Source organism: Dryobates pubescens, chromosome 22 (genome assembly GCF_014839835.1).
Source record: "Dryobates pubescens isolate bDryPub1 chromosome 22, bDryPub1.pri, whole genome shotgun sequence".
NCBI classification, from domain to species: Eukaryota; Metazoa; Chordata; class Aves; order Piciformes; family Picidae; genus Dryobates; species Dryobates pubescens.
Genome location: NC_071633.1, coordinates 19,975,411 through 20,000,675, shown reverse-complemented (window position 1 = coordinate 20,000,675; position 25,265 = coordinate 19,975,411). Strand labels below are relative to the sequence as shown.

At 55.3% G+C, this 25,265-nt stretch overlaps 2 protein-coding genes across 2 annotated transcripts in view; both read left to right on the top strand.

Moving 5' to 3' along the window:
• The window catches only part of BAHD1 (bromo adjacent homology domain containing 1), a 40,788-nt gene extending 30,708 nt beyond the window's left edge, over window positions 1-10,080 (top strand). Inside the window, exons 4-7 of the mRNA XM_054171727.1 lie at window positions 1,457-1,616; window positions 2,528-2,604; window positions 5,602-5,693; window positions 6,824-10,080. Of these exons, the coding sequence (XP_054027702.1) occupies window positions 1,457-1,616; window positions 2,528-2,604; window positions 5,602-5,693; window positions 6,824-7,013 (519 nt within the window). The 3' untranslated portion in view covers window positions 7,014-10,080. The remainder of the gene's footprint in view (window positions 1-1,456; window positions 1,617-2,527; window positions 2,605-5,601; window positions 5,694-6,823) is intronic.
• A 7,599-nt stretch (window positions 10,081-17,679) lies between these two features.
• CHST14 (carbohydrate sulfotransferase 14) lies at window positions 17,680-19,369 on the top strand. The gene has a single exon (XM_054171564.1). It carries the CDS (start codon window positions 17,751-17,753, stop codon window positions 18,831-18,833), a length of 1,083 nt encoding a protein of 360 aa, XP_054027539.1. The 5' UTR covers window positions 17,680-17,750; the 3' UTR covers window positions 18,834-19,369.
• The last annotated feature ends 5,896 nt before the right edge of the window (window positions 19,370-25,265 follow it).

Genomic DNA, 25,265 nt, shown 5'->3' with positions numbered 1-25,265 from the left:
GCTGGCTCTCTTGAGGTTGCTCTTCTCACCGGTGGTGTCTGTCAGCCCAGCATGGATCTGGAGAGCACAGAGGACTGAGGCAGTGTCCGGGCTCCCAGGTGGAATTTTTCTAGTACCTGATGCCTGCCTTCTTGTCTCTTCTCCAAGTATTTTTGGTCTGTGCTTTCCCATTTGCTGTGTTCAGGGGCAGAGAATGGCTCCTGCAAGATGGGACATTGCAAACCTTCCTGGAGGTGTTCCTGTGTGACATCTCCAGGTGACCCTACCTGGGCAGGGGTTTGAAGTAGGTGATCTCTGGAGGTCACTTCAAACCCCTACTGTTCTGTGAAGCTACAGATGAGGTTTTTGCATCCACAGCTAGGATTTTGGCACTCTGGGGGAGCAGCACACCCCTCATTTCCTTAGGTCCTGGCATGTAATGCTTCCAGCTCTGCCTGGCTTGTCTAGCAGAGGTTAAACCTTTCCTGTCAGGCCTCCTGAGATGAGTTTTCAGAGCAAAAACCAAAACAGTCCCCAAAGTGATCATTTTCTAACAGCAGAGGGTACAAAGGCAATGTCAGCAGTGACATCAAGCAGAGCTTCATGGCGTGGCCTCTGCCATTCCCTGCCCAGGTGAAATATTTCGTGGTTCCTTTGTTTTGTGGCAGTGTATCAGTGCACAGCACTGCAGATGTGCCCTTGGAATAGGAAAGAAGTGCAGACCTTGAGGGAGGCAGAAGTGGTGATTCTTCTGAAGGTCAGGGTGGTTTTGCCTGCAGAGCTGAAGGAACCACTGAGCTGTAATTAGAAGTAGAAATCAGAGAGAGCTGCTTGTGAGACCTGCTGGCCTCTGGCAGGCTGCTCCTCCCTCCAGACCGTGCAGGAGGAAGAGTTGTGTCTGGGTTTGTTCAAAAGTGAAGGCCACCTGCGCCCTGTCAGCTCTCAGATGCTGTTCCTTGGTGAACCTTCTTTGCCTGTGATGTTCTTAAAGGGTTTGACATAGAATCATAGAATGGTTTGGGTTGGAAGGGATCTTACAGATCCTTTAGTAAAACCAGGCTGGTGGGAATGGAGGTACCCTGAGTGGTCTCATGCTCCGTGGCTTCTCTTGGAGTGGAAGCACTTTGCTCTGAGGAGTCTTAAGTGTGCTTGCAGCAGAACCAAAGACGTTCTGGGTTGGGGTGGCAAATGATGAGTAACTCTTTATCCAATCATGGAATCATAAAGGTTGGAAAAGGCCTTTAAGATCATAAACCCCAATGCCTCCATGACCCAAAGTGCACACCACTGTTTCTGAGCACCTCCAGGGCTGGGCAGGGCTCGGTGGTCGTGGCAGAGTCGGGCAGGGCTCAGTGGCCGTGGCCAGGGCAGGGCAGGGCTCGGTGGCCAGGGCAGGGTGGCCGTGGCAGGGTGGCCGTGGCAGGGCAGGGCTCGGTGGCTGGGGCAGGGCTGAGCTGTTTGTGTTGCCCTGGTGCAGAACGAACCGGAGCCAGCTGTTCGCAAGAGCTACCAGGCCGTGGAGAGGGACGGGGAGGTGATCCGGGTGCGGGACACTGTGCTGCTGAAGTCAGGGCCCCGCAAGAAGTCCATGCCCTATGTCGCCAAGATCTCGGCGCTGTGGGAAGACCCCAAAACAGGTAGGTGCCTGCTGGGGCTGCACTGCTCAGGGCTTGGTGAGGATGAGCTGGAGCCTTGTTAGGCTGCTCCCCTGCTGCCGGACTGGGAGGTGAAGAGGAAGAGAGGAGCTCTGTGTCACACGTCCCAGGAACTGGAAAGCTCTTTGATCGCCAGCCTGGGACTGCGTGGCAAAATCCTGCTGGTCACAAAAGCTGAGGTCTGCCAAGGGCCCCTCTTGGCAACAGTCTCCTCCATCGTTTCATCGCAACAGATGTCCCAGGAGCTGCTGCTTGCTCACATGCTCCATCCAGCAGCTGGGCTGGGAGCTGGTGTGGAGCACAGGCTCGGCTGCAGAAGCTCCTGCTGGGACCTGGGTGGGGACGTAGTGACTGGAGGAAAGTGGTTTTTGTGTCAAGGTCTCCTGTCTGACCAGTGACACCCGAGCCAAGGAAGCTGTGCCAGGTGAGGTAAAGCTTGCTGAAAAGTGAAACATGAAATAAAGTGAGGTGTAAAAGAAGTGGCCAGCACAGGGTGAAACCCATCCTGGTCCTGCCATCCTGGCACTGACCTGGGAGCTGATGCCACAAGAACCAAGCTCTAGATGAGCATCTCCAGCTTGTGGTCTGAATGGCTGCTGTTGTCAGGTGGAAAATGGAAGAAAGTTGATTTTATTCCCTTTTTTTTTCCATCTTTTTGTGGGATTTTTTGGTGTCTAACTGCCCTCCTTGATGTAACACAAGAAGGGGATGAAGGTGTCGGGGAGCAGCAGCGTGGCTGACTTCACTCGGCATGAAATCTTGATGGTGGCATGGCACAGCTGCCTCTGCCTGGGCTCTGGGGGGTGGCAAGGGTGGAGCAGGAGCGGGGTGGTGCCGTGGGAAACACCAGGAGAAGGCTGAGGCTTGATACTCTTTGCTGGCTGTCCTTGCAGGGGAGCTGATGATGAGCCTGCTGTGGTACTACAGACCCGAGCACACTCAGGGAGGCCGCAGCCCCAGCATGCACCAGGTGAGCCAGCCCGGGGCCTGCTGGGCTTGGGGGTCTGCAGGAGGAGGGATTAACCTGAAGGTCACAGAATCATTAAGGTTGGAAGAGACCTCCAAGACCAAGTCCAACCATGACCACTAAACTGTATCCTGGAGAGCCACATCTGCAGCTTCTGGAACACCTCCAGGGTTGGGGACTCCACCACCTTCCTGGGCAGCCTGTGCCAATCCCTGACCACTCTCACAGCAAAGATATTGTTCCTATCCAACCTAACCCTCCCTGGCACAATTTCAGGCCTGCTGTTTGGAGGGAAGCAGAGCTGTCTCTTGGCTCTGAAGAAGCTGTTCCAGATGTGAGGAGTGGTGGGGTCTTATTCATCGGTCTTTCATAGAACCACAGAACTGTTGAGGTTGAGAGAGACCTTTGAGATCATCAAGTCCAACCTGGAGCTCACAGTGCCACTGCTGGTGCTAAGCCACTGCCACTGAGCCAGGGCCCTCAGCACCACACCCATGAGTCTTTTAAATCCCTCAGGGGTGGTGGCTCCACCTCCCTGGCAGCCTGTGCCAGTGCCTGAGAGCCCTTTCTGGGAAGAAACTGTTCCTAATGTCCCACCTGAACCAGATCTGTTGAGTGGTGGGGTCCTGTTGGTGGCTTTTCCCCTACTTTCTGTCACCTGTGGGAGTTCAGGGCTGTAACAGAAGCTGCTGCATTTGCTGCTTGGCCAACTCTGTTAAGTTTTACTGTTTCTCCCTTAAACTCCTGTGCAGTAAGTGTCCATTTGCTCTGCCTGCTGCTTAAGGGTGAACTTATCCTGCATCAGAACCCAATACCTTCCTGATTCACCCAGGAAATGCAGAGCTTGGTGCAGTCTCCCCCTGCAGTTCTGCAGGACACTGTTACCTGTGTCCTGTGCTGCCTTTTTCTCCTGAGTCCCTTCCTCTGCCCCTCAGGCTCCAGGAGCTTGTTCTGTGCTGCAGTGGGGCTGCATCCTGCTTCCCCTTGCAGAGATTTGGGGTTGGTGACTGGGGGATGCTGTGCCTCTCTAAGACTTTGCTTTCTCAAGGGAAAAAACATGTGGGTCATTGAGTTCTGACCCCTTGCTCTGTTTTGCATGGCCTTGTGTGGGTTGGCAGCAAGCTGGTTTTAAACTGGGAATAGAGAATTTACTGCTGGCTTCCACCCTTTGTGTTTGCACTCTTTAAAATAAAGGGAGAGGAAGGCAGTGAGAGCAGCACCAGGGAGCAGGCAGGGAATGGGACCTGCCTGACTCCCAGGCCACAGAGGAGTTTCTGCACCAAAGTGTAGCCCTCTGGTCCCTAAGCAAAGTGTGACTGCTTCCAGCTGTACTTCAGTGCAGAGCAAGCCCCAGCAGCCTGGCCAGCAGGAGCTCAGCCAGCTTTCTGCACATCTGCTTTGTTGCACAAGACTCCAAGCACTGGGACAGGCTTGCTAAGGATGACTCAGTCCCGATGGAAGGAGCAAAGCAATCCTTCCAAGGAGCAGCAGCAAGGTGTGGCATTTTCAGTTTCTCCCATTAAGTGTCCCCAAACAGTGACCCTTTGGTGAGTCTTCCCTTCCAGCCACCTTCCTCAGGGCTGTGAGGAGAAACGCAGCCTGCAGGTAATGCTTCCAGGCTTGTGCAGAGGTCGTCTCTGCTGATCTAACCACACCTGAAGTTCTGTCAAGTGGCTCCATCTGGGCTGTCCCATATCCAGCAGAGCCAACTTCCCTAAATTACCTGGGAACAAAAGCTGCTGCCACTTCCCTTCCTGAGCAGCCTTTTGAGCTGTGCTGGGGTGAAGAGAGGGGTGGAAAAGGAAGACTTTGAGACTTTTGACATCGAGATTAATTCTTTCAGCTTTGAGATGGAGATGAATTAGAAGGCCTGGTCCTGTGTCACAGGGTAGCAGCAAAGACAGCAAAGTGCTGTTCAACCTCCAGTTCTTAGCTGTAGAAATGATTCAGGAGAGATTCCAGCACAGGAAAGGGAAAATGAGTGAAGAACATCCCCTGGAGACTGGAGGAATGAGGCCCTAATGAGGTCACAGCTGGAGTCCTGGGTCCAGATCTGGGTTCCCCAGTTCAAGACAGACTGGGAACTGCTGGAGAGAGTCCAGGGGAAGCTCTGAGAATGCTGAGGGGCCTGGAGCAGCTCTGTGAGGAACAAAGGCTGAGAGCCCTGGGGCTGAGAGCCTGCAGAAGAGCAGCCCCAGAGGGGAGCTGAGCAATGCTCAGCAAGAGCTAAGGGGCTGTGGAGGGGCAAGATGCTGAGGCCAGGCTTTTGTCAGTGGTGCCCAGGGACAGGACAAGGAGCAGCACTGGGCACAAACTGGACCCCAGGAGGTTCCATCTGAACAAGAGGAGAAACTTGTTTGGTGTGAAGCTGCTGGAGGCCTGGAGCAGGCTGCCCAGAGAGGCTGTGGAGTCTCCTTCTCTGGAGAGCTTCCACCCCCCCCTGGCCATTGTGCTGCTGGGCAAGCTGCTGTGGGTACCCTGCTGGAGCAGGGACATTGGACTGGGTGATCTCCAGTGGTCCCTTCCAGCCCCCACCATGCTGGGGTGCTCTGAAGAGTGTGTGGATGGGTGGTACTCCAGCTGCTGCCTGCAGGAGCATTGCCCACCCAGCTCATCTGCTGGGACGCTTCTCAGGAGCAACCACAAGCTGTCCATCATCCCCAGGGGAAAGAGGCTGAAAGATACAGCTGGTGGTGGCCACATGGCTGAGTGCCTGTCTGATGTTGGCATCTGTGGGAGAGGGAGACTTGGCCTCTCAGTGTGCTGGGCAGTGCTGAATGAGGGGAGAAAGATCTCTTGATGCTTTGCCCACCTGTTGCTGAGATAAATTCTTCTGCACACTGTAAGTCCCGGAGGGTGTCTGGGTTATGTGAAATACTTGTCCTGCCAAAGCAGATCCTCCTTAGAGTCTCCTTTAAGGTGACATGTGAGGGTGTGGAGCTTGTCCTGCCTCTCTGGGGCTTCTGGCCAAGCTGAGTGACCTTCTTCTTGCTGTTGCAGAATGAGATCTTTGCATCCCGGCACCAGGATGAGAACAGTGTGGCCTGCATTGAGGAGAAGTGCTACGTGCTGACCTTTGCAGAGTACTGCAGGTAGGTGGTGCTCTGAACCTGCTGTTCCTGAGCCTGAGCAGCCCCACACCAGCATCCCCTGGCAGTCCTGCCCCAGCCCTGCAGGCCTTGATCGAGCTGCACCTGCATGAGTTACAGTTGCTCTGCGCAGAGGTTTGGAGCTGCAGTCTGGGTGCTGCTTCCCCCCATGTTCACCACGTGTCTGGTTTCTGGGAGATTTGTGCTTCAGGGGGCTCAGAAATGTTTGTTCTTGTGTGACCCTGGTGCCACAGCATGTGGACATCATAGTGCCCAATGCCCATAGCTTGGAGCTGAAAGTGGAGCAAGGCAATGGATCTGTCTGCTGTGGCACACCAGTGCTGAAGCTGGCTGGAAAGCCTGCTGAGATGCTCTTGTCCTTGCTGCTGGACACTGGGGAGGGTGCTCAGTGATCAGAGGTGTTCTGGCAGCAGCACTCAGAGTGCTGTCTCAGGCTTTTCCTGGTAAGCTCTTGCTGATTGAATTGAAACTTCATCAGTAAGAACCTCTGAGCATCCACACTGCAGCATCCTTGGGTGGGTGGATGCTCAGGGACAGGGTGAAGATAGAGGCTGAATGGCCACACAAATCCATACTGCAGAATGGTGCTTTGGATCTCCTCAGCTTTGCTGGGTGCACCTTGTTGACCCTGCAGCTTACCATGGAGAGCTGCTCTGTGGTGCACTCGTAGCCCAGGGCCTTCGCTCTGAGCTGAGTTTGCTCTCCTTTGAAACCTGGGGGGGAAAAAACAAACAGACAAAAATACAGGCTGGGAGAGGTTGGAAGGGACTACTGGAGGTCATCTGCTCCCAAGATACCCAACAGCAGTGCCCAAGCAAACACAGCTTGGCCAAACAAACCCCAAAATGCCAAACAAGCACCCAAATAAGCCTCCCAAAAACTTGTCCAAACAAACAAACATCTCCTGTCCTGGGCAGCCACACCTGCAGCTGCTGCTGCGACAGACTGTGGGGTACAAACAGTGCCACAGACTGGCTGCTTGGGTTGGAAGGGGCCTTAAAGATCATCCAGTGCCAACCCAGCCCCCACAGCTCCCGCCAGCCCCATCCAACCTGGCCCTGAGCACCCCCGAATGCCAGCCCCCCGCTGACTCCCGTGCTGTGCTGTTGCAGATTCTGTGCCTTGGCCAAGCGCCGAGTGGAAGGCATCCCGGGCAGGAAGGCCGTGATGGTTCCTCCCTCGGAGGAGTACTCCACGCCCCTGCACCGCAAGGTGCCCGAGGACACCGACCCCGAGCTGGTCTTCCTCTGCCGCCACGTCTACGACTTCCGTCACGGCCGCATCCTCAAGAACCCGCAGTAGCGCCGCGGGGGCCGCAGGCTGGGGGCCTGGGGACAGCCTGGGGACAGCTCTGCACTGGGGACGCCTGGACCCCAGCTCCCGGCCCCAGAGAGCCCGCGGGAGGCCAGCGGCGCCTGGGGAGCACAGCACTTGCGGAGGGCATCGATGAGAATCTGCACCTCGGGAGCGGTGCCTGCAGAGCTGGGTGCCTGCTGCTGGGGATCTGTGTCTGTGGATGGAGCCAGAGGGGGATGAAAGCCAGGGAGCTGAATCCAGAGCCGTGGCTGGGGGGTGGGACGCTGGGGCGGTGCAGGAGGCTGCTCTGGGGCGTTGGATGAGTCGCGCTGGGACAGCTGGGTGGCTCTGACGTGCAGTGTGAGGCCGAGGCAGAGTCTCTCCTGTGCTCTGCCACAGAGCAGAGTCTCCTCCATCCCACGGGACAGGCTGTGAGGATTCCCAGGTGTAAGAGGAGCTCCAGAATTCAGCCCTTGCTTTGGAAGCTGCCTGGATGTGGAGTGGCCTCGTGTGGTGCTTGGAGAGGTTTTGCTCGATCAGGGGAGGAGGTGACCCTGGTTTTCCCCTCCTCTTTCTCTTCCCCTCACTGCCCTCTTCTGTGATCCACCACCTGGACTGGGGCTTGGCAGCCAGGCTTGGGAACCTGCTGCATAGCAGAGCAGAGAGGGAGCCAGGAGGGCTGTGGGCTTCCCGTCCCAGTGCGGTGTCCCAGAGAGCTGGGTCTCCACCATGGATCCCTGACCTTGCCCTGGAGGATCTCCTTCCCCATGACACAGCCCCAGCAGGCCTGTGTGTCTCTGGAGCTGGAGCACAGCGTGGGCTCCACTGCTGAGAACCATGTTTCTGAGTCTTGCTCTTCCTCTGGTGGCATGGGGGCTGCAGTCACAGAAGTGAGTTTACTCTTTCTTCCCAGTTACTCCCAGTAACACCATTTACAGTCCCTGTTCCACCCCATGCAGAATCACAGAACCACAGAACTGTTGAGGTGGGAAGAGACCCCCGAGATCATCAACCACTTGCCTGGAGCTCACAGTGCCACCACATCTCCAGTGTGAAGCAGCTAGAGGCTGGAGGTGACACAACAAAGCCTTTTCTTGAGTGATTTTTGGCTTACTTTAAATCTTAACCCCCTCCCCTGTAACTCTTCTGACCCTGGTGACACTGAAGCCATCAGCAGTGCTGGCTCACCACTGCCCCACAGCTTCTTCCCCTCCAAACCCCTCATGGTGTCCAGGCCAGCCCACCTGAGTGGCTTTGTGGCTCCTGGAAGGAACTGAGCACTGGGAGGTGTTCTCATGGACAGATGTGCCCCAGGCCCAGCAGCATTGCCTCTTGCCTTAGTTCAGAGCCGAGGTAGACCTTGGTCATCTTCACACAGTCTGTTGGAGGTGATGCCAAAGCAAACCAAAGGACAGCACTAACATCCAAGCCGTTCCCCCCAAGCTGATCCAGGTCTAGATTGCACTATCATGAAGAAGGACAACTGGCAGCACCTTGGCCCACAGCCCCGCTTGTGGAGTTGCTTGTCCAGGCCTGAGATCTGCATCTCTACATCTTTCTGAGGCTCCTGAAGTGGTGGAAGTCTTCATCCTGCTTTAATGTTGTCCTGCCAGTGGAACTAGCACTGCCCCGGCTCCCCACAGACTCCAGCACAGTGGGAATGGCTTCAAGCCTGCCTGGCCTGGAGAGGAACTGCCCCAGCACCAAGTCCCTTAGATGGAGAGAGTTCAGCACAGGAGTTCTCCAGAGATTTGCTCTACATACCAAAGAGGGGAACCTGTCTAGAAGAGAGGAGATGACAACACCTGGCACACAGCTCCCTGGTGTCAGAGGCTGATTCCTGCTCAGTGTCACAGAGTCAGAGTGGCAGGGGTTGGGAGGGACCTCTGGAGATCACTGAGGATGCTGGAAAAGCCCTGTTTGTCCTGCCAGGGGTAAACACCCAGCTCTAGGAGGTTTTATCTGGTGTGCAAACAAGAATGTGTAGGTGAAGCATCTGATTTATACCTCAAGGTACTGCTGGTGTCAAAGGAATTGCTCAGATTTCTCCTCAACAAGTCACCTGGGTACTGGTGGTCCCTTGGAAGGGCATGGTTGGGCTGCTGTGCCAGGATGGGAGCCAGGAGCACTTCCAGGGTTCTCAGGTGAAAGTGCCACAAGGGTGCCAGGGGATGCTGGAGAAAGTGGCCTCTCGTGCTGCTGGGAGGAGATGTTCAGTGGTTCTCTCTCTTAGCAGGGAGAGAGGGCAGGCACTGGAGGAGCAGAGCTGCTACTGCCCACCACAGGAGAGGGGATGGTGGTACCCAGTGTGGCAGGGCAGCAAGAAAGGGGATGGAGCAGCTGCACCCTGGGGCTGTGGCACACAGTGGTAAGGGTGGAAGGTGACAGGAAGCCCTAAATGCACACACTTGAGACTGCAGGGACACCTCTAGCACCCAGCCTGGAGCAGGCAAGCTGCCCCTGGCCACCTTCCTCCAGCAAAAGTGCCCTCAGGTGCAGGAAGCTTTGAGAGCCACCCAGCAGGCAAACCCTGAGCACTGCTGCACAGTCAGGGCAGGGTTTGAACCACAGCAACTCCTGAGCCCTCTCTCCCTCTGCTCCCACCTCTGTCCTACCTCCTCTCCAGGTAGAAGAGAAACTGTCCTTGGCCTGGGTGTGGAACAGGCTTTAGCCCTGGAGAGGGCACCTCCTGCCTCTGCTCATGCTAGAATCTGCTGCAGGCCAAGGCCCTCGTGCAAGGTTCCCGTGGTTGCTTCATGCTGCTGTGCAGGCAGCATGTAAAAGAGTTGAGATGTCTTATCCAGAATGAGAAAATATTTCTTGCTTTTTTAATCTATTAGATATGGAAATATTTTTTGAAGCTGAAGATGCAGTGGGTAGAATTTAAATGGAAACCTTCAGACATGTCAAATATATTTTAGTTGAGAATTTTTGTAAAATGCACTTTTTTGTGTCTCTTCCCTGGTTTCCCAGATCTGTATTTCAGTGTTTACAGATGGAATGAGAACATTCCCTATGCCCTCCTGTGAGAAAGAGATATTAGAAGTAATTCTTAAAAAAATAAATTTGACAAATGGTATTGATTTAGAAACCAGAGCAAGTGCTGAACTCTGCTTCTCCTCCACACCCCAACCTTCCTCCCGCCCCTGCTGGGGCGTTGGAAGCGCTGGGAAGGTGCCGGCCGCGGGAGCGAGACTTGGGGGCTTGGGGTAAGCGAGCTGGGCACAGCCCAGGGATGAGCTGCTCTTGGAGTTTCCAGTGAGAATCATGGAACTGTTTGGGTTGGAAAAGACCTCCAAGGTCATGGAGTCCAACTCTCAACCCAACACCACCACAGCCATTAAGCTGTGTCCCCAGGTGCCATGGCCACAGGTTCCTGGAACCCCTCCATGTGCTGTCACTGGGCACCACTGCCAAAAAGTCCCTGTCCCCCTGCCAGCATCACAGCCTGGCTTTAGCAAGGCCTGAGCTGGACCTCTTCATGGGGTGAGGGTTTCTGCTGGAGGATCTCTGCCTTTTGCACCCACCAGGTTTAATGAGAAGCCTCATTGCAGCACAGCTCCTCCTGGGGACCTCCGGGCAGCTTAGGCACAGGGCTGGAGAACTGAGGCTGGGAAGGGCACCTGGCCTGCTGCTGATGTGGGAGGAGCACATCCTGGGACATGAAGATTCACAGGCCAGTATGGGGTCAGCAGCTGACCTGCAGCCCTGGGCTTCTGCTGAGGAACCAATCTGACCACCTCCAGTTGGATTGAAGGTGACTCAGCTGCCCAGAGGCACCAGCAACCTGTGCCCAGTGTGTGCTCCATGCCTCTGGCCAGCTCCAGCGCTTTGCTGGGCAGGGACAGACACTGGTGAGGGTCAGCTGAGCACCAAGAAGCAGCTTTCCTGTCCCAGCTCTTCCCACATGGGGAGCCATCCTCAAAAGGATAATCTGTGGCTGACTGAGAAGTTGGGATTAATGTCAGGGCAAATTGGATTTGCTGCTGAAATCTGCAGCCCCAGGGAGCAGTGCTGGGTTGCATCCAGCTCTCCTGTATCCCATGTTCAACAAACCTCTGCTCTTGTTCCGTGTCTGATGCTGCCAGGGACTTTCTGCTGCCACAGTGATGGAATCCTGCTGGCCTTGGAGGTGTTGGCAGAGGTGGCCTCACCCAGCTGTGGAGCAGGGAGTTGTGTTGCCAGCTGATTCTGCACTGCTTTGGACAGCTGAGGGCCTTCTGGTGGCTCCAGGTCGGTTTTGATGAGCAGACCAAGGATGATTAAGGTGGTAGGTGATGAAGCCAGACTGCTGCATTACCTCTCCCCTCACTTCCACGTGTAGTGTCTGGAGATGATGGACCATCACCTGCCTTGGGGGAACTGCAGGGGGAAGGTGGCACTTGGGGTGCTGGCAAGGAGCAGTCAGGGCTTGCAGGCACCCATGAAGGCTTCAGGTAAGGTTTGGGCACTGAGATGAGCTTTGAGAATTCAGTCCTTGGAGAAGCAGGGGTAGGTTTGGCTGCATCATTGCTGTGGTTTCTTGCAGCTTGAGAGATGCTGTTGTAGCTCTTTGCTCCATGGCTTGATGCTTGGGTTTGGAGTAGTTCCCTGTGCCAGGAAAGATGCCAGCTGGGCTCCTGGCACGTGCTGCTGTGCTGGGGGGAGGCTTTCCCACCACATGCCTCACTCCCTGCATCTCCCAGCCAAGCAAACCTGAAGCAGCATCTGGGACTTGCTCCACTTGCCAAAGTCTCTTCCCACCCAGAGCAAAAGCCACAAGCTCCTGGTTCCATTTAACTGCTGCTTTAATGTCACTAATTACAGCTGACTGGAACTGTGCCAAAGCCACCCCAGCCAAGAGGCAGCAGCAGCCTGGCCTGTCACACCAAGGTGACAGAGCACTCTGTCACTGTCCCAGCTCCAGCCCTTCACGCTGATGAATGGGCTTCTGGCTGCGTGGGGGTGGCAAGATCAGCCCCCAGCAGAGCTGGGACCACCCAGGGAGCAGAGAGGCACAGCCCCACGTTAACCTGGCATCCCCAGGGCCATTTCCCAGTCTTACTGTGTCCTTCTCACCCCATTAAGACAGGGGTGAGCCACTCTGCTCACCCAGCTGGGGCTTCCAGGGGAAGATACTGGGGCAGACACTCTCTGCCCCTGCCAAGGTGATACCAACTCCGCCACCACAAGGTGAGTTCTCTGAATCCTTCAGCTGGTTGGCAGCAGCACAAGCAGGGTATCAGCCCAGGCTTCATCCAATGGCAGCATCCACAGCCTCTGAGTCACCTTCTGTATTGCTTCTGTGCTGGCTGCTCCTCTTCAGAAGAATGAGGTTGAGCTCTTAATGCTCATCTCCAGCTGCTGCATCCCTGTGCCCATGCTGCTGGGCCCAGGTGTTGAAATGCTTCTCTACAGTGGCCTCAGGCGCTGGGAGGGGCTTCAGAGCTGTGGAGAAGTGGTGCTGAGGGCTGTGGTTTAGCAGTGACCTGGCAGTGCTGGGGTAAGGGTTGGACTCCATGGTCTGAGAAGGCTTTTCCAGCCTGGGTCATTTGGTGCCTCCTTGAAACGTGCAAGGCCTGCACCCCTCTGCTCAGCACAGGATGGAACCTTTGCAGAGGAGCTGCTGTCAGAAGGCGCTGAGCTCAGGACCAGCGAAAGGGAGGGCATCCCCAGGGGAAGGGCTGTAATGGGGATATTGAGAGGGGACATGCAGTGGCTCCTGCCAGGGGTGTTTGTGTCACCTGTTGCTATAGGGACGTGGTGGCTTTTCCGTCAGAGCCCCCAGTGAGAGCTGTTAATCCATGCTGGAGAGGGAAGGATATTTAATAAAGGAAAGCATTTAGACTGGATTTACAAGATAGGCTGAATGGGAGCCCCATTTATTCTGTGGCTCCCTATTTAATTTTAATATCTCTATAAACCTCTCCAGAGTGTTCTGCAAAAACAAGCTGGATTCAGAGCAGCTTCGTCTGCCCAATAAATTCTGAACAGCAAATCAGTTTAACAATGCTGGGGAAAAAGCCCTCTGCATCTCAATGAATGTTTTAATGAATATTTTTCTGCTCTCTGTAGCAGCAGGGGCCCTAGGGCACATATCTTGGAAAACAAACAACCTGCCCTGCTGGAGGGGTGGTTGTGAAAGGACACCAAGCGAGAGCTCAGCAGAGCAGGGTGGGGAGGGCCCAGGTTCAGCAGCCCTGCCCTGTCCTGCCAGCTGGGCAGGATTTCACAGCATGGGAGGGGTTGGAGGGGACCTCTGGAGATCTTTGAGCCCAAACCCTCTGCCAAGGCAGAGACACCTAGAGAAGGTCACACAGGAATATGTCCTTATGGGTCTGGGTGGGAGACTCCACCACCTCCCTAGGCAGCCTGCTCCAGCCACCTACCACCCTTAAAGAAGTTCCTCCTCCTGTTCAGAGGAACTGCTGACATCCCAATCTGTGCCCATTGCCCCCTGTGCACTGGGCACCACCGCTGAACAAAGCCTGCTCCCATCCTCCTGACTCTCACCCTTGAAGTATTGATCAGCATTGATGAGGTCCACCTCAGGCTGCCCTTTTCCAGCCTAAACAGCCTCAACTCTCTCAGTCTTCCCTCCTCACAGAGCTGTTCCAGTCCCCTCAGCACCTTTGTAGTCCTTTGCTGTACCCTGAGACTGAGGAGCACAGAACTGGATATAATACAGAGAAGGGCAACGAAGTTGGTGAGGGGTTTGGAACACAAGCCCTAGGAGGAGAGGCTGAGGGAGCTGGGGTTGCTTAGCCTGGAGAAGAGGAGACTCAGGGGTGACCTTATCACTCTCTACAACTACCTGAAGGGAGGTTGTAGACAGACGGAGGTTGGTCTCTTCTCCCAGGCGGCCAGTACCAGAACAAGAGGACACAGTCTCAGGCTGTGCCAGGGGAGGTTTAGGCTGGATGTGAGGAAGTTCTACACAGAGAGTGATTGCCCATTGGAATGGGCTGCCTGGGGAGGTGGTGGAGTCGCCATCACTGGAGGTGTTCAGGAGGAGACTTGATGGGGTGCTTGGTGCCGTGGGTTAGTTGTTTGGGCGGTGTTGGATTGGTTGATGGGTTGGACGCCATGATCTTGCGGGTCTCTTCCAACCCGGTTTATTCTATTCTACTCCAGATGTGGCCTCACCAGGGCAGAGCTGAGGGGGTGGAGAGCTGGGGAGGGACTTTTGAGAAGGGCTTGCAGTGACAGGATGAGTGATGATGGCTTTGAGCTGGCAGAGGGGAGATTGAGTCTGGAGATTGGGAAGAAGATCTTTCCAGTGAGGGTGGCGAGACTCTGGCACAAGTTGCCCAGGGAGGCTGTGGATGTCCCCTCCCTGGAGGTGTTCAGGGCCTGGCTGGATGAGGCCTTGAGCCACCTGGGCTGGTGGAAGGTGTCCCTGCCCATGGCAGGGGGTTGGAGCTGGATGATCTTGAAGGTCCCTTCAACCCAACCCATCCTGTGAGTCAAAGCCATTCCACAGCTGCACAGGATGGAGCAGGGGCAGTGCAACAAGGCTCAGCTGAGGTCTGTGTGAGTTCAGCAGCTGCACAGCAATTAATTTGCAGTGCAAGATAAGCAGAGCCTTCAGCACTGCATCTGCTTGCAAACAGTGGTCTCTGTTACAAGGCAGACAGACCAAGCCTAGCACAACAGCCTGCTCTGGGTTATTTACTGTATACACCCAGAGTGCTTGACTTGGTCTGGACAGACTTCTGGGCTTTCTCTTTCCTAGTGCTGAGTGAGCCGCTTGGGACCTGGCTTCTGGGCTTATCCACTGGGCTAAGAGGCTTCATTAGACTAAGTTACAGGATAATCTCTGGACACACAACCACAGCATCAGATCTCTTCTTCCTTTGCTTGCCTTACTTTTTGATCCAGAGAAGCTGAGGACCATCCAAGGGCTCTTGTTTGCCTAAAACAGAGAATCAGAGAATGGTAGGGGTTGGAAGGGACCTCTGAAGAGCATCACCACCCAGGGCAGGTGACACAGGAACGCAGCCAGATGGGTCTTGAAAGTCTCCAGAGGAGACTGCTGGAAGGACAGGGGTGTCCCTCAGGCTTCCTCTCTAGGAACTGGCACTCAGAGCTGCATTTCTGAGAGCCAAGGCTGAGCTGCTTTAAACCTGAGCATGCTCCACGATGGTGGTGCTAGGGGAACAGCTCTTTAGTGCATTTTAATGGCATTTTTCTGCTCATGGTAATTAGTGAGGAAGAGGTCTAGAGGACTGTTCAACACCAGCTGGTGGTTCCCTGGGGCTGGACATCTGCTGCTGCTGTGGTGCTCTTAAAGCAAAGGCAAATGTTGAGGTCTGAAAGTGTTTTGAAGTGCTGTGAGATTCAAACCCCTTTCTTATCCCTGTAAGAGTAGTTGTGAGGACGGGGCTGCTGCTGCACCCCCAGGTAGATGAGGATCACCCTCAGATCTGGCAAAGCATCTCCATGGGGAAGGTTCTGCAGGTTTCCCATGTCCCACATTGCTGCAGGTGTCATGGGTGGTGGAGTCTCCATCCCTGGAGGGGTTGAAGAAATGTGTGGCCATGGTACCTGGGGCCATGGTGGTGTTGGGTTGATGGCTGGACTGGGTGATCTCAGATATCTTTTGTAACCAAAACAATTCTATGACCTTAGGGGTGGATGGTCCAAGAGAGGACAGGTGGTGCCAGGCTAATCTGCCTTCCAAGAAGCAGAAATCCACTTGGCTGTGCTGGCACCAATATGAATGCCTGTGCTGGACCTACTGTGCAGAGTCCTTCAGAGGAAGGCTTTGCCAAAAGGTCTGATTCTTGTCTGTGTGCCACAGGTGCTATAGATTGGTGCAGCTTCAGCTTATGCTGGTGCTGGCTGAGAACAAGATCAGGTCCTTGGACCTGCCCTCAGGAGCCAGAGCAGAAAGCTGACACCACCACAGAGCGTGCAGCTTTACAGCCGTGCTGCTGGTGGCGGGGTAGAAACTGCCATCCCTTCCTAGAGCTGCTGCTCTATTTACATCAAAATAAAACTCTGGAACATGAAATAATCTTGCTGCAGGCTCTCACGCTCTACTACCAGTACTTTGTCTGCCTTGGCTGACAAAATGCTCTTGGCTTTGCATCAAAAGAAACTAAGTGGAGGCTGGTTCTCTATTGATGTTGAGAGAGCTTTTGACAGAGTCCCTGCAAGACTACTGAAGAAGCAGAAGCCTCCTGGTAGGCTCTGAAAACACAGTGAAGGGAATTATGCAGAAGGATGGCAGAGTGAATGATTCCTGTTCCAGGAAGGGCTGTCTGTAGATGTGGCATCCTTACACCGATGCCATGGCTGGCGCTGCCCAGGCTGCCCACCTGGCTTCAATACCAAGCTGCTGGCTATAGCTTGTTGCTGCTTTGGCCAAAGATGCAGCACCAAATGGTTTGCTGTAACCAGAGGTGGTGGTGGAAGAAATCCACTGGAGTCCTTCCAAGACAATGGCTTGGGGGAAACACTGACCAAGTTTTACAAGTCCTTCAGCTTTCAGAAGGTGGCACAGCCATCCTCAGCCCAACTTGCTGTGGCTCTGTGCCCACTCACCGGGGAACTCACATCTCCTCCTCTGGGCTGCTCAAATGTGCAGAAATAAAGTGATAACCAAGGCAGGTTTATCCAAGTATGGCAAAAGTGCTGTGGCCACGTAATTAAAGCCTGTGGCACTGGGCATGGCACAGAAGAGCCAACAGGAGCTGGGAAGCACTGGGCTTCAAACTGTGCTGTGAGCACAGCAAACCCTGCAGGGGTTCCTCTCTTACAGGTCTGGTGAGGACAGGCTCAGGGACTTGAGGTTGTTCAGCCTGGAGACATTCTGTTGACTTTTCAGAACTTAAAAGGGCCAAGAAGAAAGTGGAACAGACTTCTAGCAGGACCTGTTGCAACAGGACAAGGGCTCAGGGGTTGAAGCTGACAGAGGGAGATTGAAAAGAGAGAGCAGGAAGACATTTCTGGCACTGAGGGTGGTGAGACCCTGTCCCAGGCTGCCCAGATGGCTGGGAGCTGCCCCATCCCTGGCACTATTGCAGATTAGGTTGGTTGGGGCTCTGAGCAACCTGCTCTGGTTGCAGATGTCCGTGCTGCCTGCAGGAGGCTGGACTAGGTGAGCTTAAATCCCACCCAAACCAGCCTGGGATTCTATGAGATTATCTGAGTTTCTTCCGCTTGAGGACTGTCAAATGCTGGCCCAGGCTGCCCAGGGCACTGCGCCCCTGGACGAGTCTCCAAGCCGCGGAGATGTGGTGCTGAGGGGGATGGTTTGGCGGCGCGCTGGCAGTGCAGGGTCGCTGGTTGCAGTCCTTGATCGGAAAGGTCTCTTGCAGCCGAAAGGCTGAGTCCGTGCTACTAGGGTGACATTTAAACCGGCCCTGGGGAGAGAGGGGCGCAGGGGACTCCTGCCCCTTGCCCTGGCCGCGATGGCGGCGCCGGTTAAACATCCCCCGGGCTCCCTCCTGCTCACGACGCCACCCGAAGACGCCGGGCCGGGGGCGAGGCGGTGTCCGCCCTCCCCCCGCGCCCTTCCCCGGCAGTCCCGGGGCGAGCGGCGAGGCGGAGCCGCCGCGAAATGGCCACCGCCTCCCGCCCGCCCCCCGCGCCCGTCACTGCCGGCGCGGCCGCCCCGCCTCGCTCCGGGCCCCGGCAGCCGGGCGGCAGCCTCGGCCCGGCCCCTGCTCCCCTGCTCCCCGGCCCCTGCCCCGGCTCTCCTGCCCCGGCTCCGCTATGCTGCCTGGCGGCGGCTGAGCCGCCGGCTCCGACGAGGCTATGCTGCCCCGACCGCCGCTGCCCGCGGAGGGCAGGCGAGCAGTGCCCGCGGGCCGCAGCCGGGCCCGGCCGCGGGGCGCCGGCGGCACGGTGCTGCTGCCCTCCATGCTGATGTTCGGCGTCATCCTGGCGTCCAGCGGGCTGCTGCTGATGATCGAGAAGGGGATCCTGGCGGAGGTGAAGCCGCTGCGCCCGGCCGCGGCGGAGACGGCAGGGCCGGGCCGTGGCGGCGGCGAGGGCGCCCACGCCGAGCTGGAGCTCCAGGTGCTGCGGGACATCCGCAACCGCACCATCCGCAGCGTCTGCGGGCAGCGCGCCATGCCCCGCAGCGTCTGGGACCTGCCGGCCGGGCAGCGGCGCACGGTGCTGCGGCACCTCCTGGTCAGCGACAAGTACCGGTTCCTGTACTGCTACGTGCCCAAGGTGGCCTGCTCCAACTGGAAGCGCATCCTGAAAGTGCTGGCCGGGGCGCTGGAGAGCGTCGACGTCAAGATGAAGATGGACCACAAGAGCGACCTGGTGTTCCTGGGGGACATGAAGCCGGACGAGATCAGCTACCGCCTGAAGCACTACTACAAGTTCATCTTCGTGCGGAACCCTATGGAGAGGCTGCTGTCAGCCTACAGGAACAAGTTTGGGGAGATCAAGGAGTACCAGCAGAAGTATGGGGTGGAGATCGTCAGGCGCTATCGGAAGAGCGGCGGGAGCTCGGCAGGAGACGATGTGACCTTCTCCGAGTTCCTTCGCTACCTGCTGGACGAGGACGTGGAGCGGATGAACGAGCACTGGATGCCCATCTACAACCTGTGCCAGCCGTGCGCCGTCCGGTACGACTTCATCGGCTCCTACGAGCGCCTCAACGCCGACGCCAACTACGTCCTGGAGCAGGTCCGGTCGCCCTCCTCCGTGCGCTTCCCCGAGCGGCAGGCGTGGTACAAGCCTGTGACGGCCGAGACGCTGCAGTACTACCTGTGCAGCGCCCAGCGGCGCCTGCTCAAGGAGCTGCTGCCGAAGTACATCCTGGATTTCTCTCTCTTTGCCTACCCCCTCCCCAACATAACCAGCGAGTTCTGCCGGCAGTAAGGACACTTGGGGATGTGGCTTAATGCCCGTGGTGGCCTTATGCTGACGGTTGGACTCAATGGCCTTAGAGGTCCCTTCCAGCTGAAACAATTCCCTGATTCAATGACTCTATGAGCTCTCCCTTTTGGGACCTGCTGTGCATCACAGAATGCATCAGGTTGGAAGGGACCCTTGAAGGTCATCTTGCCCAAGCCTCTTGCAGCTGGTGGGGACACCTCCATTTAGGTCAGGTTGCTCAGGACCCCATCAGGTCTGACGAGCTGTCTGCAGGGATGGGGCCTGCACCCTGCCATGGCTGCAGGGAGTAGCTGAGGGGTTGCTGCCAGCCATGCACTGCTGCAGGGGCTGTGAGGCACACTCTTCTATGCATTACTCCCTAAGTTTATACTTCTCAAACCCTGTTTATATGAAATATTTTATATTGCCTTCGCTACCAGAATCCTTTTTGTACTGTTCTGCTTTTACTGTGAACAGAACGCTGCTGGCTGGAGCCCAGTAGCCTTTTGTATATCAATTCTGCTTGAAGTTCTGTTGGGTTTTTTAGGGTGCAGCAGGGAAGACATCTGTAGGGAACCTGAGACGCTGGCCTAAGGATTCTTTTCCCCTTTTTCTTACTGGTGGTTGGGACTAGAGTTGCCATCGTGGCATAGAGGCTGATGCGCTGACAGTGAGCGCTGTTGAACCTGCTCCTGGGTTAGTTCTGTGGGGTATGGGTAGGGAGAAAAAAGGCTTTCATAAACCAGGCTGTGTTTGTCCTTCATGGTGGTCACATGAAACTGGTCTCTCTTTTTCCTGTGACAGTAGTACCTCTGTGGGTTATTATTAATTATTATTATTTACCATGGAATTAGAACTAGTGCTGGGACAGTGTTCACCTTCTTGTGGTTCTAAGGTTTGAAAGCCCCAGCTCTTTACCCAGCACCACACACCAGATGCAATATCAAGCCATAATAACTTGTTCTTCCCTCTCTCTCTCTTGGAATTCAAGCAATACCAACTTCTGATGAGATCAAAACCCATCCTGGGACAGAAAGCCACAGAAACAGAAAGCCCCCACAGGGTACCAGCTCCCAGCCTTGTCAGGTGTCTTGTATGCCCACCTGCCTGCAAGCCACCCTGGAAAAATGCTTTCTGCAGCCATGCTTGGAACAATGGTGATTTGAGGATTGGTTCTCCCTCCTTTGCATAGCAATCTTGTAGCTCCCTGTATTTAATGATGGCTGTTAAGCTGTGAAAGTTTGGGCAATGAGGTGAGCTGTTGTTCCCAGGGGGCTGCAGTCTCCTTTCTAATAAAGTTTTGTATTAATTGGCCTGTTGCTTAGTGCTCCTCCTTCTGTGTTAGTGTGGGTTGGCATTCATGGAGCAGCCTTCTGCCCCTCATACTAAAGCAGGGTGTGGAGGTGTGATGACTGGGGGAGGTCTGCCTTGATTAATTTGTGTTTGAAGAGCCAGAGCAGCAGCAGCAAGTGGAGGAAGAAGCCCCCAGGCCGAGATGACTGCGTGACACAGGCAGCAGCAGGCAGCAGCAAAGTGGGGGCCTCATGGTTGTGGAGGGCAGCTGGTGGTTTCCTGGGATTCATCCCCAGAAAAGGAGAAGCAAAGCGGAGGAGATTGCTTTAGGATTTGGGAAATTGTCTGGAAGAAGGGCATGAAGCCAGGTCCAGGCAAGGTGAAGCGGTGGGGTGGGAAGTCCTGCCCAGGGCATGACTCAAGGCACTTTATAGATTCACTGTGTCTATAACCCCCTGGAAGGAGCCCATCTCCCTCTGTAGAGTCAGAAGCCAGGAGCACCTTGAGTTGGGTGCCCTTTGCCTTTGATAACAGGAGTGTGGTTGGGCACGAGAGCAGCAGCTGGCGGCTCCTGCACTTCAGCTCCTGGCTGCACTCTCCCCTGCCCTGCACAAAACCGGAGGCTTTGCTCTCCCTCTGCGTCTCTCTGTCCATAACTATGGCACCAGCACAGGAGCGCTTGGTGCCCAGAGCTGGAAGAGATGGAGATCTGTCTTATTCTCAGCCAAAGGCACCAGAGACCAGCTGGGAATCTGATTTTCATTTATAAACCAGCTGCCAGCGGTGGGGTGGTCTGAGTTTTAATTAAGCCTGACCTTAGGCTTAATTAAAGCTAAGAACAAGCTGGTTGGGGTTTACCGTCTTCGCCTGCTGCTGGGAGGCTGAGGGAGCCGTTCCTGCTCGTGGAGCGACCGGGTGTGTAATTAAATGCTCATTTCTCAGTAGTTTTAGAGGTTTGTGCTGCTTGTTTGTTAATCTGCTGCAGCTTCTGTTCCCTACATTAAGTTTTCTGTCATCCCCTCAATCAAATTTATTGCACACAGGAGGATTTTCCTTTTCTTTGACTGTCTCTCATTCTCTTACACGATGTCATTGATCACCTTATTAAATAGAAGCAAATGGCCTCCCAACTGCTGTACCCTCCTGTAAGGAGAGGTGCCATGCAGGAAAACCCTGCAAAACCTCATAGCTGGGGCACAAGTTTGTCCCATGCCTGGCAAAGAATGTATGGAGTGTGGGAGAGTCCCCCCAAAGCTGAAGTGGGGGCATTAGGTCACATACCCCTAAGCCCTCTTTCTCTGCCTTGATGGAGGCCATGGCCTCTCTTTGGTTCTCTCTCTTTACTGCAAGCCAGCAAATGAGAAATCAGTGAGGTGCTGCCCTTCCTCCCTGGCCCATGACAATTTCCTGAGAGTACAGCTCCAGCAGCTCTCTCCTTTCTGTCTTTCAGGTGCTTCTCTGCTGTGGAATAAATCAGGAGCAAATTCCCCAGCTGACAGCAGGTGCTGGAGGTGAGAGATGCTGAGTGGGATCCAACCCTGCCTCTGTGGGGACGTGGGGAGCAGGGAAGGGGCTGAAGTCCAGGAGCACAGAGGGGATTTCATAGCAGCTCAAGCACAAACAAGGAGGAAACTATGAGGCTATCAACTGTTTTGGTTTAATCAAACTCTCTTAACATTTTTGCTCTGCTCTGCTCCAGCTTGGCAGCTCCCTTCCCTGCTCTTCCACCTCCACACTTGCAGCCAGCCAGCAGCATAAAAAGGTGATTTCTTTCCTCTTGTTTTATCTGCAAAAAACATCACAGAGGCTTTTAGAGCCCTTTTGTGTGTGATGACACTAGCCAGGATTTGCCAAGCCATGGGGCTGCAGTACCACGCTCAGACCCACAAAGCTGCCAGCAGAGCCTGTGTTGGAGGCTGTAGGAGAGGTGGTGGGGAAGGGTGAGGTGTTCCAAGCTCTGCTTTGTCAGGCTGCATCTCCTGGGTCTTTTCATTCTTCCCAGGATTAGGATGTCACAGATACTTCATTGCACTTTTCTGGCCAGGCTGGATCCAGGGGCTGAGGCCAACAGGATGAGACCCAGCAAAGCCAAGTGTCGAGGGATGCACCTGCAGCCCAGACAGGTTACAGCCAGCTCTGTACTGCTTCGCGTTGGAAGCTGGCAGGAGAAGGGCTTCAGGGCTGCTCCTGGCTCTGGGCTGCTGCAGAAGTGAGTGGTGACAGGACTGGATGCACGAGCATGAAATGCTTCTTGCTTTGGCTTTTCTGATGGACAGTCTAATTACTTGGGCAGGCTTTGAAGGTAGGTGATCCTGCTCTAGCAGGGGGATTGGACTAGATGATCTTCAGAGGTCCCCTCCAACACCCACCATGCTGAGATTCGACACCCACCTGCCTGAGGAAGCTGGGAAAAGCTGTTTGAGGTGAGACCCAGAGAGGAAGCTCTAGGCTGAGATTTGGGAAGGGCTCCCATCACGTCCATGGACTTGGATCTGAGAAGGAGCCAGGTATGAGATGGTGTCCCTCTATCCCAGCAAGGAGCAAGGGAAGGCAGGGGAGCAGATGTGAGCAGGAATCTGCCATGTCCCAGCAGTAACAGCCCTGAGGGCTGGCAGAGGAGCAGAAGTGCTAAGCTGTGTCTCTTGGGCTGGAGTTTTGCTGTACCAAGTGCTTGGCAGCAGCACTGGCACCTGAAGTGTCCTTTCCCTGTGGGGTGGCACAGAGGATCTCCCATGGCACCTTTCAGGCTTGTTGAGAGCTGGGCTACAGCATGATGGATGCTGATGCTTCTTGTGAGAAGGGGACAGGGAGCAGAGGACCCCTTTGGGCTAGGAAGGGGCTGGGGGCTAGGAGGCATCAGCCACATTCCCAGGAGACCCCAGGGTGGTTTTGACAGAAGCAGAGCAAAGCTCCCATTGAGGCAAAGGAGCCTCCTTTCACCGAGGCCAGGGAGATCTCATTCAGGCACATACCAGCTGGGCCTGGCATTGTCTGAGTGCCCCAGAGCTCACCATGGCTCCCACGAGTGCCACGGGATGAGGTTCTTTCACCAAGCAAAGGAGGAAGGGCTGGATGAAAAGCAGCATGCCCAAGCCATGCCCCCCCAAGCACCCGTACCCCCCAGCTATTATTGCAGCTATTTTGCATCTGAATCAGAACTTTCCCCTCTGCAGCTCACTTCTTCTGGGGCTTGAATTGGCAAATGGAGCTGTTAAAAACATCTCCAGCCTTGAGACCTGACAAGAGATGGTTGCCATGGAAATAATGGAAGTTGCATCATGAGCAAAATATCTTCAGGCCCAGAGCCAGCAGGAGGGAGGAGGGGGACACCTCGCTGGTCCACAACTTCTGCAGGAGCCCATGTGCCTCCACGTGATTCTCCTCTTGGCACTTCGTCCTGTGGCTAAAGAAAAGCCACAAATGCAGAAATGGGAAATACCAGCTTCAAGGAAAGGGCTTGCCCAGGCCTCAGCTGCTCTTTCTGCAGTGCTGGGCCACCACGTTCAGCAGAGCTGCCCTGCAGGCAGCTTTCTCCACCATGACCGGCTGCAAGTGCTGCCTGTGCTGTCTCCTTGGGGTGCACTAGCCAAAAAATCTCCAGCATGCAATCACTCAATCCCAGACAGAATTGGGTGGGAAGGGACCTCTAAAGCTCATCCAGACCAACCCCCTGCAGGCAGCAGGGACATCCCCAACCACAGCAGGTTGCTCACAGACAACCTGACCCGCACTGGTGCCAGGCATGGGGCAGCTCCCAGCTCTCTGGGCAGCCTGGGCCAGGCTCTCACCACTCTCAGTGTCAAGCATTTCCTTCTCTCCAGTCTGAATCTCCCTCTTCTAGTTTCAAGCAATGTTTGGGTTGGAATCCAGTAAGGAAAACACAAAAGTTGATGTAGAGACCAGAAGAAGCACTTGGCAAAGCAAGCCAGGCAGTGCTGGGAGCTGTTTGGGTCTGGTTAAACTGGGGCTGCGGAAACCTCACTCTGCTGCAACAGGGACTGGGAGTGATGCACTCTTCGGTACGTGGGGTCTGCTGGGAAGAGCTTGCACAGGGAAAGAGATGAGGAACCTTGGGGTGTCCTTCCCTTCTTTTCCCTCCTGTCCCTCACTGCTGGAGTCCCACCTTCCCCTCCTGCCCCACCACACCAAGTTCTTCACCCTAGAGCCATTTCTGGCCCCTCTCTGTGTGCCCGAGGGCACTGCCCAGCCCGGAGGTTGTTCTGTGCCCCGGTGAATCACCCCTCAGTTCCCAGCCCCCTCTGCCCCTCCAGGGTCCCTGCCTCTCTGCAGCATTTGAGCTGCCTCTCTCTACCCCACCCCATCCCACCCCCTCCCTTTCCCGCGGGTTACTGCTGTTCCCCTGAGGCCGCTTGACCAGGGCAGTGCCTGTGCTTGTCCCCAGAGCGGTTGGAACTGATCCCTGAGCTCTCTTCCACCTGAGATTCTTTCTTGCCGGAGCTGCTGTGTGCTTTGCTGGGACTCCTGCCTCTCCTACTGGGACCAGTGCACATTTGCCTGGGATGGCTGCATGTTGTTTGGCTGGGATCAGTGCATGTTTGACTGGATGCAGTCCATATTTACTGGGATCAGTGCCTGTTTTGCTGGGGCTGCTGCTTTCTTTACCAGTTACTGCACATCTTGCCAGAGCCACTGCCTGCCTGCTGCCTGTTCCTGGCCCTGCTTCATGAGTCCCCAGCCCACCACATGTTTGCAGCTCTACCACATGCTCCAGCAGGACCACCACAGATTTTTCAAGGCTCTCCCCACATTTCACCAATCACTGCACTATTTTTTTTCCCTCCCCTCTGGAATTTTTGCCAAGCTGCTGCACAAAAGAAAAAATTCTTCCCAGAAAGGGCCCTCAGGGACTGGCACAGGCAGCCCAGGGAGGTGGTGGAGTCTCCATCCCTGGAGGGGGTTAAAAGATGTGTGGATGTGGTGCTGAGGGATGTGGTTTAGTGGCAGTGTCTCAGCAGCAGTGGTGGCATTGTGAGCTCCAGGGGAGTGGTTGGGCTGGATGAGCTCGAGGGACTCTCCCAACCTCAACAAACTCCATAGTTCTGTGATTCTCTGACTCCATGATTTTATGATTCTCTGTTTTCCCAGGTCAGTGCATTTTTCCTCGACCATTTCCCATGGATG

Excerpts from the sequence above, each read along its gene's own strand:
- CHST14 (XM_054171564.1), top strand. The coding sequence starts at position 17,751 with ATGCTGCCCCGACCGCCGCTGCCCGCGGAGGGCAGGCGAGCAGTGCCC.